General features: G+C 40.0%; 1 protein-coding gene across 3 annotated transcripts in view; it reads right to left on the reverse strand.

The window, feature by feature from the left end:
- Nucleotides 1-12,079, reverse strand: part of KYNU (kynureninase) — a 62,532-nt gene that overhangs the window by 19,754 nt on the left and 30,699 nt on the right. For all 3 annotated transcript variants that reach the window (XM_074828224.1, XM_074828223.1, XM_074828225.1), the window contains exons 9-10: nt 5,413-5,511; nt 4,564-4,637 (exon numbers count right to left, since the gene is read on the reverse strand). In XM_074828224.1, coding sequence (XP_074684325.1) covers nt 4,564-4,637; nt 5,413-5,511 — 173 coding nt within the window. The remainder of the gene's footprint in view (nt 1-4,563; nt 4,638-5,412; nt 5,512-12,079) is intronic.

Below are 12,079 nucleotides of genomic sequence, written 5' to 3' on the forward strand. Positions count from 1 at the left end.
TGGTAGAATCCAAAGACCAGTGAGAATTGGACCATCCTGGGCATTTTAAACAAGAGCAGCTTTAGTTCTTTCCAATACAGTAGATATAAACTTTCCCAACATTTTTGTGACTGTCCTTTGCTCCCAACTCACATTGCTCCAAAAACTCCATTTTTTCAGGAGTTTCAGAGAAGTTTCAGCTATTTAGTTTGGGGATTATGTGTCTCTAATTCAAAAAGGAATAATGTGGTACCTCCTCATAGATCAAGAAAATAAATAAAGAAAAACTCAACTGGAGCTACCAACCCTAGAAGGCACTGAGCAACCTCTTGCAAAACAAAATTACTGGGCAGAGAGGGTCTGCACTGGAGTAGGGGGGGGACCCAGAGCACCTGAGAAAAATGCAAAGGAGGAGATGTGTGGAGCTGGAACAGTGTACTTTTGTTTATCTCATGCCAAGGTGAAAGTTCCCATATCAAAAAACTATGCAGGTCTCTACAAAGAAGTAATAGGAAGCCATTTGTGCTCTGGCATTTTCATTGGAATCAAGATGCCAAAAAGGAAAATGGTCTAAGAGAAAGGGTTGATATCTCACTTCTCTCTGTGAAAAAATTGCCTGAAGATACATTGTGTTTCTCAAAGCTGGTATGAAATAGTTACCTTTTTGTTTCTTGTTCTTTGATACTTTTTTTATCCTATAGTAAAAGCTGACATGCTCTTTGGACATCAGCTGTTTCCTGCACATACAGCATTTCTTCACATCACACAAACTTTTTATTTTTAAACTCTACCTGCTGCTAGTCTGTCCTAAAGTTAAGTCTTGATAAATCCTTTCATTTTAAACACTAGACTGTGTACAATTTTCATTTAATCCTCTGCCAAGGCTTATCTATTATTCTCCTGGCTGCTTTACATACATTTATTTCTCTTTCATCTTTTTAAATTGTGCCTTACTTTTTCATACAGGGATTTGACTAAATCAATTTTTTTTTTTATTCTTCTATCTCAGGACTCTGAGTTTGTTCCTCCCTGTTCCTTATGCCAGCTGACAGCAGAGCTGAACTCACTGCACATTTGCAACTGCAGATACTCTGTTGTGAACACTTGAATTCTCCTGTACCTTCTATCCTGTGTGCTCACAAACATTCACCTTTCTGTATAGCTAACTTGATTGGTAGATTTTAGTTGTCCTTCTTTTTATAAATGGAGAAATTGAGAAACAGGGGAAGAAAAAAAAAAAAAGCAGCCAATTTTCTGGAGCCCAAAAAGCTAGTCAAGCAAAATTTCAGTATTAGTAGGTCACCTTAGTGCTCTCTGTGTCTTCGAAACCTCCCCTCTGCAACATAACTGCATTTGTGTGGAAACTTGGTGGCACAGGATCAGTCTGCACTGACCAAACGGTTTCAGTAGTGTTTCATAGCTCTGCCCTGGTCAAGTCTTTTTTTATTTGAAACCTTCCCACAGAGAAATCACTCTAGCACAATTAGCCAAGAATATATTGCATTGTGATATATAGAGCAGGTATTAAAAAAGCTATCCGAGTATTAAAAGACTTCAAAGGAGGTGAGATCATGAGAGAATAGGGGTATATTGGACCCATATATGGCAGATTGATTCAGTTTTACTGCTCTAGGAAGAAAGACAGGGGACTAACAAAGGACTACCCAACATACTTGGGTACAGATGTTAATTAGGATGGTTACAACATGTAACTTTTAGAACCACAGCCCTTGTAATGATTTAGAGAACTATCCCTAATTAAGCCAGAGAGTGCAGGACAGTACTTGTGGTTACATAGGGGACATACACGTCTGTACTGTCCATAGCCTCCATCTGCCAGCCATCAGACCCAAGGATCAAACCTTGCTCTTGGGCAAGTTCGTGAATTACCAGCTTCCAAAATTCTTGTAGGAAGCTTGCACATCCATAAAAAAGTGGGATTGGTGTTGCCTTTTGGCTGCTGGAACATGCCATGGTATTCCTGAATAACACCAGGCATACGTTTGCAGTTAGGCTGCCACAACCTTGGTCTGCAGACTCAAAGCAGAAAGCAGGTTTGGCATGGCCCTAGCTGCTGGTAGTAAGGTTATTAAATAAATCCCTCCCTAGTTGCATTTTAAAAGAAAGCAGCAGCAAACAAGTGTTTTGCTGTCCAGGAAGCAAGCTCTGGATGGAGCAGCACCCATGGGAACCAGCTGGAGGGCAACCCAGTTTCTGAAACAGGGTGTAACTACAATGTGAGAGCCTGTTTGCTTACACAGCTCTGGGCATGGACAAAATATGCTCACAAAATTAAGGGAAGTTGAAACAAAATATCGAAATTACTTTGGTGATGGACAGTCGCTGGGCTTGGGGGTTTAAAATTAGAATTTTGGATTGAGCTGTTTAGTTTTCAATTAAGTCCTTTGTGCCCCTGTCTCAGTCACTAACAGACAAAGGCACTTGGCCAACATTCCGGGTCTGCCTCTTTGAATTACGGTCAGAACATACGTTTTTATATTAAAATACAATACATTATTTCCATATAAAAATAACCACCTAGTCAATAGCTTGCAGAAAATATGAAGGATGAGACGAATTAAAGAAATCTATATAGGTGGGTATAGTGACTTGCATAATATTGGCCATGAGTTAAAAACTATATTTCAGATAGTTTAAATGACAAAGGATATCAGCAGGATTGGAATTTAATTACCTGCTTATGTGTGGGCTGAAATGCAAAGAAACAAAATTATTTGGTGTTTCTGTTTTTGAGTGAAGTTGTCTGGCCACTGGGTGTCATCCTTGATTCAGATGACAGCCAAAGACTTTTTAGATACAACATAAAACCTGCAACTTCCAGAGCAGTTAAATTCCACTCTATTTGATTGTACAACATACAGCAAATTGCTCTGCATTTAAATCAGCTATAAAATTGAATACTTTGACATAGACAAATTCCCCTTTGTCTCACTGCCTTATTTGGAGACCTGAAATGGCTGTCTGATGCGGAAAAGAAAGAAAAGTAATGCAACTGGGGCATATTAACCACAATTTGATGAGTGATTATCAAATCTCAGGGAATATGAAATAACTATGATAAAATAATGCAAAGGGTCTGTGCAGGAAGTCTGGAATTATATCCTTAAATGGGCCCTGGCTGAAAAAGCCTATTTCATATCGGCAACTGTATTTAAGATATTCAGTATCCAAATTCAGTACACAAGTTAATGACTATGTATGAAGAAGCTGGTTCAGGAAAAATTAATTTAAGCTCTTACCAACAATACCAAGCTAGAACCCTCACAGAGGTTTCAAAATTTCGTCAAGGAGGAAAAAAGACTCAAAGTCCTTGAGATATATTAATTCCTCTTATTGCTATTCGGTGATTTCTAGCTGGCCCACATCTTTTCACTGCTCAGCATCTTCTCAGCTCCCCACAGCCGGGATCCAGAAGTGTGGCCATGGGAGCAATACCTGCACCTGGCTAACGGAGAACCATAAAAAAAAAAAAACTTTCCAGAAGAAATGGCCAGTTATTAGGAATATTTTGCCAGTGTTCACATGTGAGGAACAAATCAGCTCACAACAGGCCATATGTCATCCTAATGAGTTTCCTGTTATAGGTGACTGAGAAGAACTTATCGGCGTTATTTTGTTATCTCCTGAGAGTCTAGACAGTCTGAAACCAGCACATAGTGCAGCGAAGCTGCTTATTATAATATTATTTCTCTCTGAAACCTGATTTAGCTTGCCTTCTTCAAGCTAAAATAAAAGTAAGTGCCAGCAATCTCTCCAAGCATTATAGCCAAAAAGAAATGTTTACATTTGTTGGTGCATTAAAAGTGTTGGTCCTACTGTTCTTAATATACATAGAGTACAACCATACAACATTTTAAATAACAAGTATTTTTTTTAATTCAGCTAACCTCAGTTGATAGGACAGATTTTCATGGATTTTACAGCCTTTGAGAACACAGATCTCCATGTAATGTTTCCTACCTTAACTGGTGGATAGCATTTTAATAAAAACACGCCAGTATTAAAGGGCTATTAGACAGAGTTGAAATTGCCTTTGATTTTGTTCACCAACCAATGATTTTTAAAAATCCATTTTTAAAGGAAGATGATAAATATTCTCTTTACATTAAGCAGTCTCATAGGCATGATTTAAGCTACTTGTTTTTAGTATTATAAACATTCTCTTTTATGATTATATTTAGTTTAGAACTGATAGCAGACTCCAAGGAGAAAATGTAATTAAGATGTGAGCATGCACATTAACAATTTCAAAATTTACTAAAATTAACATAAAATAGCCCATCTGAGAAAATAAATTCAGATAACCAAATTATCTAAACTTGCACTATCTTTTTCATTGATGCAAGATGTCAGTAACAAATAATAGCCCAATGAGGTTTTTCTGAAGCAGGAAATTTCTTCTACAAATCTTTACATATATACATACATATAGACATAGAAACACATGTCTGTAGTCTGTGACTAGGAATCTGTACACTCACTTTCAGATGTCAACTAAAAGAGAAGTTATTTTCCAATTTAATCTTCACAGCACCTTTTATTTGGGTATAGATATATACTTACGCTGGTTTAATACTCTGGAAATGCTTCTCATGAATGTAGGCACCAGCAAGGCCTCCTGCTCCAGAATTTAAATACTGCAAAGAATAAATCAACATGTGCACATCATGCTCATTATCTGTAACGTATTGTTTTCCTTCCCTCATCCCACTCTAAAACAGACTAATTTTAACATTTCTAGTGCTTTCTAGCAGGAGATCTTAGCATTTGTCTCAAAGTGCTGATGTAGGTAAAAGCAGATATATTTTTTCAGACTAGTTCCAAAAATATCTTTCTTGGCTTACATATGATATTTGAAGTCTAACAGACAAAAGGCTAGAAAATTGAAATACGGCTGAAACAGTCCCATGTCATAATACATATGGCAAAGTCATCAAACAATTAATCTGACTATATCTGTCAATTCTTAATCTCAAGAGAAGTCAAAGGAACTAAAGATACCTTTTTCTGTGATCTGAAATTATTTAAGTTTAGGCAAGAATATTCTTTTCTTTAGGGACCACTTAAGAAAATCCTATAGCCACAAGACCTTCTCAGTGTGGGAAATAAGAGAAGAGACTCTGATACTGTGGCTGCATAGCAGAGTGTGCTTCAGAGCAAATATTTAACCACCACTAGCATCCATCTCACATCCACCAGACCTTGCAGGTTATTACCACTATTATCTTTTGGAACCTCTCGTAATGCAGTCACCACTGAAGTCAGTGTCCATCTCCTTATTGTGGCTGGTTCAAACATTCAGCCAGTCTTGATCAACAGTTCAGGTACAGTTCTTATTCATCTGACCTGTTTGCTGACCCATCATATAAGTAACATTATGGAAAATAGTCTCAAACAATGAATCTATTTTACCTTGTAAGAGCACCAGCAGGCAAAATCTACTCCCCAGTCATGCAAATGAAGCTCTACATTCCCAACAGCATGAGCCAGGTCAAATCCAACAAAGCAACCCTGCAGGAAAGAGATAATTAATATAACACTTATCAAGATAATCATCACTATAAGATTATTTTGAAAAAACATCTTTAGAGCTTTACTTGCTCTCTATATAGGCATACTATCAAGTCCCATCTGTTTTGAGTTATTACTAGAAACAAGTTTTCTATACCCTAGATACATGTAGAAATCATTAATTGTTCTGTGGGCTTGTCTTCAAGGACTCTTGGATATGGTTTAGATGCTTAAGTTTTTTTCTCATGCATTAAAGCGGAATCACTTGAAATAAGTATTCAGAAAGAATGCATAATTTCAAACTGTTGTATGGCATCACAAGCTCTAGGCAGAGACAAAATAGTAACGTACATAATGATGCTGGTCACTCATGAACTATTACATTCCATTATATACTTATATTTAAGGTCTTCCTGATATTTAAACTGTGAGGATCTTGGTCTTTGAGAATCCAAATTGGTGAGATAGCAGCCTACGCAACACTTTGATCTTTAAGGACTCTTGTACTTGTTCCTGAAAAGTTACAAAAGGATTCTGTCATTTCTCTGTGAAAAGTGTTGTATTTGTCATAATCACAATTTGCATAGGGCACTGGGGGGGGGGGGGGGAAGCATGTAAGGACCACAGATGTATAGATCAAAAAGTAGCAGTTTTACACACAAAATAACCACTGGATGGCAGCATTTTTAAACTAAAAACGTCTTCCAAGCTTTGCTATTTATTTAAGTGCAGAGAAATAAAACTGTCTTTTGTGCCTGGACTACAAATTAAATGCTATTTTGCATTTTGCTTTTAAAACACAAACAGCCGACTTGTAAGCAGCATGGTAGGAATAAGAGTGAGAGCAGAGTCTTCAGAAAAATCAACGTCCAATAATAAAACAGAGCATTTCTTTTAAGAATCTCTTGCTGTTTCTTGCATGAAGGGAGCCTTAGCTAAATTATTTAAACAGTACTTTGGTATATTTAATCTTCTATATAAACTAGATAACAATTTGAACAAAGCAGCATTTTAAGATGTGACACACTAATTCTAATGGAGGCGTTGAAGTTACCGGCTTGATAAGTCGCTCCAAAACGATGGGAAGAAAACTCAGTGACATAGCATTTGCATGATAGGAAACCAAGTTCCAATAAATAGCCTAGCTTTCATACCCTTGGTGGCTTGTCTTCACAGGGACATACAGAAGTGAATTAAGACAAATCAAGTGAAATGGTGAATTAATGCAAAGAAGCTGAAGCACACTGAATGCCTGTGGGAATGCTCTCATTCAGAGGTAAAATGGCCTTGGTTCAGAGAAATAAGACACAGCAAACTCAAGCAAATCTGCTAGTGAATGAGAAGGTTTTCACAGGGTTTTAAGGCATTAACTTCAAAACTTCAGTTGACTGGATTTCAACATTTACAGCTATCCCTTCATACATACATCCCCCACAAACTTTTTCAAACTTTTTTGAAGAACTTCTACGATAGATTCGCTGATTGCAGTAGAAACCAAGAAAAACATGATATGCTTAGAGTCTTGCAGAACACATGTGTCTGGCAGTACATTAACAAACAAACAAAAAATGGTAGTTGTTCATAAGAAAAAGCCTGTAAGGAATTTAATTCTATGCTAAGTCTTGTGTTAAAATTAGTTGCCCTTTCCCTGTCAGTAAACGATAAACTCTATTAAAAAACACGCTCAAGCACAAGATGACAAGTTAGGAAAATACAGTAGATGGGAGGTAAGACAAGACTCCTTAGGACACCAGCAGGTTGGATGTCCTCCCAGTCAGGATAGTGTAACAAGCCTCCGTAGCCATGTCTATAACCTGTAACCTACGTACCTGTAACCTCAACACACACAAACTTTCTTGGGCACTGACACTGGCTGGAATAGATCATCTTGCACCCACACTGTGGGTCTGTAGCCCTCAAACAGGACAGCCACCAACATACCACCCATAGGTTGTCTTCCTGACTGCTTTAACTGCTTCCCAACACTTTGAAATTGGTTGGTAAATCCTACTGGGCACTATTTAACTTACTACAAGACATAGCCTGAAAATCTGGGTTCAGTGCTGACAGGTTTCCTGCATCGCCTCAGAAACACCCACTCGTACCATTTTGTTCAAGTCATCATCTGCAAGATGGGTGGTGCTGGTTTGCTTTCCCGGGAAGGCGTCTGGCACTCGAGTAGCACAAACAGCAAATGTTTAGCCACACAGATTGCATGGAAAAAGTAAAACAAACTGAAACAGCTCTCCCTGCACAAGCCACGCAGAACAAGGACTGCGTGGGAATGTTGCTTCCCTAGACTCGGGGGAAAACAGAGCTCTCCATCTGCTCTGGGCAAAGAAGAGGACATGTGCTCTCCCCTGCCTCTTCCGTTTTATTCTAACATCTAAAAGTCATTTCTGCAAAGTGTCTGGGTAGCTGCTGATAACCAGCAGGTAACAACTCAGCATGGACAATGACATTTGGAGAGAGGAAGAGAAATGACAGCTTCACACCAGCAAAGCTGGGACATTTAGAAAGAGAGACAGGAAAAGAAATGAAGATGAAGGATCTTAAAGCTCTTCCTACTGGGACTCAAGAGATTAAAATACTTTACATACGGTACAGAGTCAGTAGAAAGTACAATATAACTTATGAAATGAAAATTATATTTGAAAGCTAGAGTCTCCTAGAAGTCAGCCATTTCTTCACTTGAAGAATAAAATGACTCAACTCCCTCCATCCTCTAGAGCAAGCTCAAAAGTATGAAACAAGGAAAACTGTTACATCCCCTTCAGCCTGCTGATGAGTCTCTTGCACAATACGTAGTAATTTTGATTTATCTGAGAGACCTAAGATGGAAAAATAGCCTGAGGTAATTTTTCAAGCTTAATTTAGTTCATTTAATATTTAATGACTTAATGAAGCTGTCTATGTGCAGAGCTTTCACTCTGGGAGGAATCTTAACGTATGTAGAGAACTTAGGAAATTGGCTTAAAAAATGTAAAAGGGAATCAGTAACTTAATTCATAAATGATTGACCTCAAGAATCCTAGGATATTTTCCAGACCTCCTGAGCTCGCAGCTCAAATCTCTAGCCAAGCCCTGATAGGGCACAATATTGCAGATTTTATTTCAATTGTACATTAAAAGAATTATTAAGACCATCTGTGTAGGACTTTTCTCTCTGCTACACTGGCTGACAAGTCATTTTTTTCCTTCTCAAATGACACTTCCACCTTGTATTTTCCCCTTCTGACTTTCTTGCTTGTCAGCTCTCCCCACCCTATTTTCTGTTCATAAGCATGGGGTCAATCACCACCTTTCATCACCAGGAAGAGGAGCCTTGCATTTTTGCTATGAACATGACTTCTCAGGCTTATACTCTTTTAATATAAATTTTAAAGGACTTCCAGTTTTTTGTGATAATATGTCATGTATAAGATTGTTCTAACCACTGTTGGTTTCATCAGGTCCAGAAGCTCTGGAAGGAGGTATGGTCTTTAAGTCCACACACCTACTGTCCTGAAAGCTTCTCAGCCTGGGGACAGGGACTCGTTGAATGCCACCAAACAAAAATTAAGCCCATACATGTTACATAGATGCTAATGATTCTTGTTCAACAGTTGTTTTCTTGTTCTCCTCTAACCCAAAGGCAGGTCCCAACATCAGCTCCGACCCGGGAAAAGAGGAGAGGGACCAATTGGTTTTGAGCATCCAACATTTTGGGCTTTTTGGTAACTAGAAGCCCTGAGACCAAGAGAAGCAGCACGATGCAGGACTACTTCTTTACCAATATTAAGACAGCAAACTCTTCATGAATCGCTGATTTAGTAGCTGTTCAAGCAAATATTTGCCATATGCAGATGTTTAAGTGTGGTGTAACAGTATGTTGCATAGTGGTTTGTAGAAACATATAAGCATCACTTAACCCAGGGGACAGGATTTGTAAAGACATTGAGCTGAGTGTAACAGCAGGGAAATAAAACCAGGGCTAACTCATGCTTTTCAAGCTTCATGGGTACTCAAGCAGTTCTTCAGGCTGAATTGCTTTTTAAAGACACTGATGACATTTTAGATCATGAATCTACCTGGATCCCAGTCCTACATGCTCTAACCACAAAGGGGCTGGCAATTAAATTGTTGGGGGGTTTTCTCCCCTTTTTAAAAATTTCTAGAAGAGATTAACTTCTACATTATGGCCTTTCAAACAGGCATGCAGGTGGAAACAGGCCTTTGACGTCTATCTGAGCCTGCTGGAGTACTGAACTGCCGTCAGAAATTGCTCTCCTCTTCAGTAACATCATACAGTCTCTGTATAAGTATGTGGTGTCTTTGTGTATATCTATGTGGAAGCACATACCCCTGAGTTAATATTATTATTTGCACTACTTAATAGACATTTTAAGCTGTCTCCACCAAGTCCTGGTTATCTCCTCAGATAATATAAACAGCAAATCCATTTAGCTCTATATAATGAACTATCAGTGACTGCTTTTCCCCAGAACACAGGTTCTCAGCCACTTTGGGGTAGTTTATAGTTTTCAGTGAAACTGCATCACCTCCACTCATCTAAGCCTGCGTCTCACAGTCCAGAGAGCATCTTTAGAGAGGTGGTAAGATGACAGGCTTTTCCCAAGTTGTTGATATTTACAGTAGAGAAAAAATATTTCTCTCTCTGACACATCACAGAGCAGATTTCGAGGAACAAGCATTATAGGCATCGGTGGCTGGACAAAAGCTTTGCTGCCACCAAGAGTGAGAACTAGTAGATCAGTGGGTGGCATCGTCTTATTAATAACCTATCTTCTCTTTCAAACATTTCAGTATAGCCTTTTGATTATTTGTGGTGAACAAAGAGTACTGGAAGACCCTCAAGGAAGACCCCACAAAGGTGTTGCTCTTAGAGCTGCGTGAAGCTAATACACAGACCCGTTTTCCCCTGCAGCTGACTCCCCCCATTTCCTTTTTCCTTGGTTTTCTGCATCCATGTCAGAAGTCGGTCTTGTTTTGTACTGTGTTCAGGACCAATTTTGTTGCCAGGTGCTGCTCTGTGACAACATTCCCATTTCATATCCCACGGGCCCTGCACTAGCTCTCACACCTGCTCCGCTCTCCCAGGGGAGACTTTACCATCACTTTCCAGCAGCATAACTTACTCCCTGACCTCCAGAAAAATTTCCACTGCCAAACCTACAGCAACAGAAGATGTACAGCCTGTTGTGAGCCAGGAACCTCTCCAGACAGTTAAAACATCAAATATAAATAGTTAGCTGTTTTGCCAAAATCCAGTAATACTAAATAAGTTTATCCTTGAGTGGTTTAATCTCATATGAGATAAGTTACATCCAGTAAAAGACTGCCCCTACAGAAAGTCTAGTGACCTCCTATTGATAAGAAGACTTAATTAAAAACTATTTTCTCCTGGATTCCTAAAGCAATTCAGATGGTTAAAGAAGTTTTACAGCTATGTCTACAGAGCACACTGCCTGCAAGCTCTGAAGGCTGAGTCATCATTAAAATACAGTCATCTTGTGACGTTGATATGCTCCACATTGTGCCTGTCTCCAGAAAACTGATCAGCTGAGTCTGAACACTGCTGACTCCATGGGGAGCTCACCTCCCTGCTCACTGGGGGCAAGAACTGCCACAGCATGGCTGCGGGAAAGGAAGAACATCATTAAAGTCTGCCAAAAAAAAGCAGAAATCTAATACAAACTAACTTTTAAAGAGATTATTGAGTGCACCCTCAGCAAGTTCGACGACGACACCAAGATGCATGGTATGGTCAAAACCCCGGAGGGAAGGGATGTGCCATCCAGAGGGACCTAAACAGGCTGGAGAGGTGGGACTGTGCAAAACTCATGGGATTCAACAAGGCTGGGATAAGGATGTACTGAGAGCAGCCCTGCGGAGAAGTGGACGGAAAACTGACTGTGAGGCAGAAATGTGCGCTCGCAGCCCAGAAAGCCAACCGTGTCCTGGGCTGTACCCAGAGCAGTGTGGGCAGCAGGGCGAGGGAGGGGATTCTCCCCCTCTACTCCGCTCCTGTAAGATCCCCCTGCAGTGCTGGGTCCAGCTCTGGGGGCACCAACATCAGAAAGACACAGACCTGCTTGAGCAGGTCCAGAGGAGGCCACAAAGATGTTCAGGGGGCTGGAGCACCCCCCTGTGAGGACAGGCTGAAAGAGTTAGGGGTGTTCAGCCTGGAGAAGAGAAGGCTCCAGGGAGACCTTATAGTGGCCTCCCAGTACTTCAAGGGGGCTACAGGAAAGCCGGAGAGGTACTCTTTATCAGGGGTGTAGGGATAGGACAAGGGGTAACGGTTTTAAACTGAAAGAGGGTAGATTTAGGCTAGATATAAGTAGGAAATTCTTTACTGTGAGGGTGGTGAGACACTGACACAGGTTGCCCAGAGAAGCTGTGGCTGCCCCCTCCCTAAAGGGTTCAAGGCCAGGTTGGACGGGGCTTTGAGCAACCTGGGCTAGTGGAAGGTGTCCCTGCCCATGGCAGGGGGGTTGGGACTAGATGGTCTTTAAAGGTCCCTTCCAACCCAAACCATCCTATGATTCTATGAATCAAGCTGTGA

This window comes from Strix aluco, chromosome 6 (assembly GCF_031877795.1).
Source record: "Strix aluco isolate bStrAlu1 chromosome 6, bStrAlu1.hap1, whole genome shotgun sequence".
Taxonomy (NCBI): domain Eukaryota; kingdom Metazoa; phylum Chordata; class Aves; order Strigiformes; family Strigidae; genus Strix; species Strix aluco.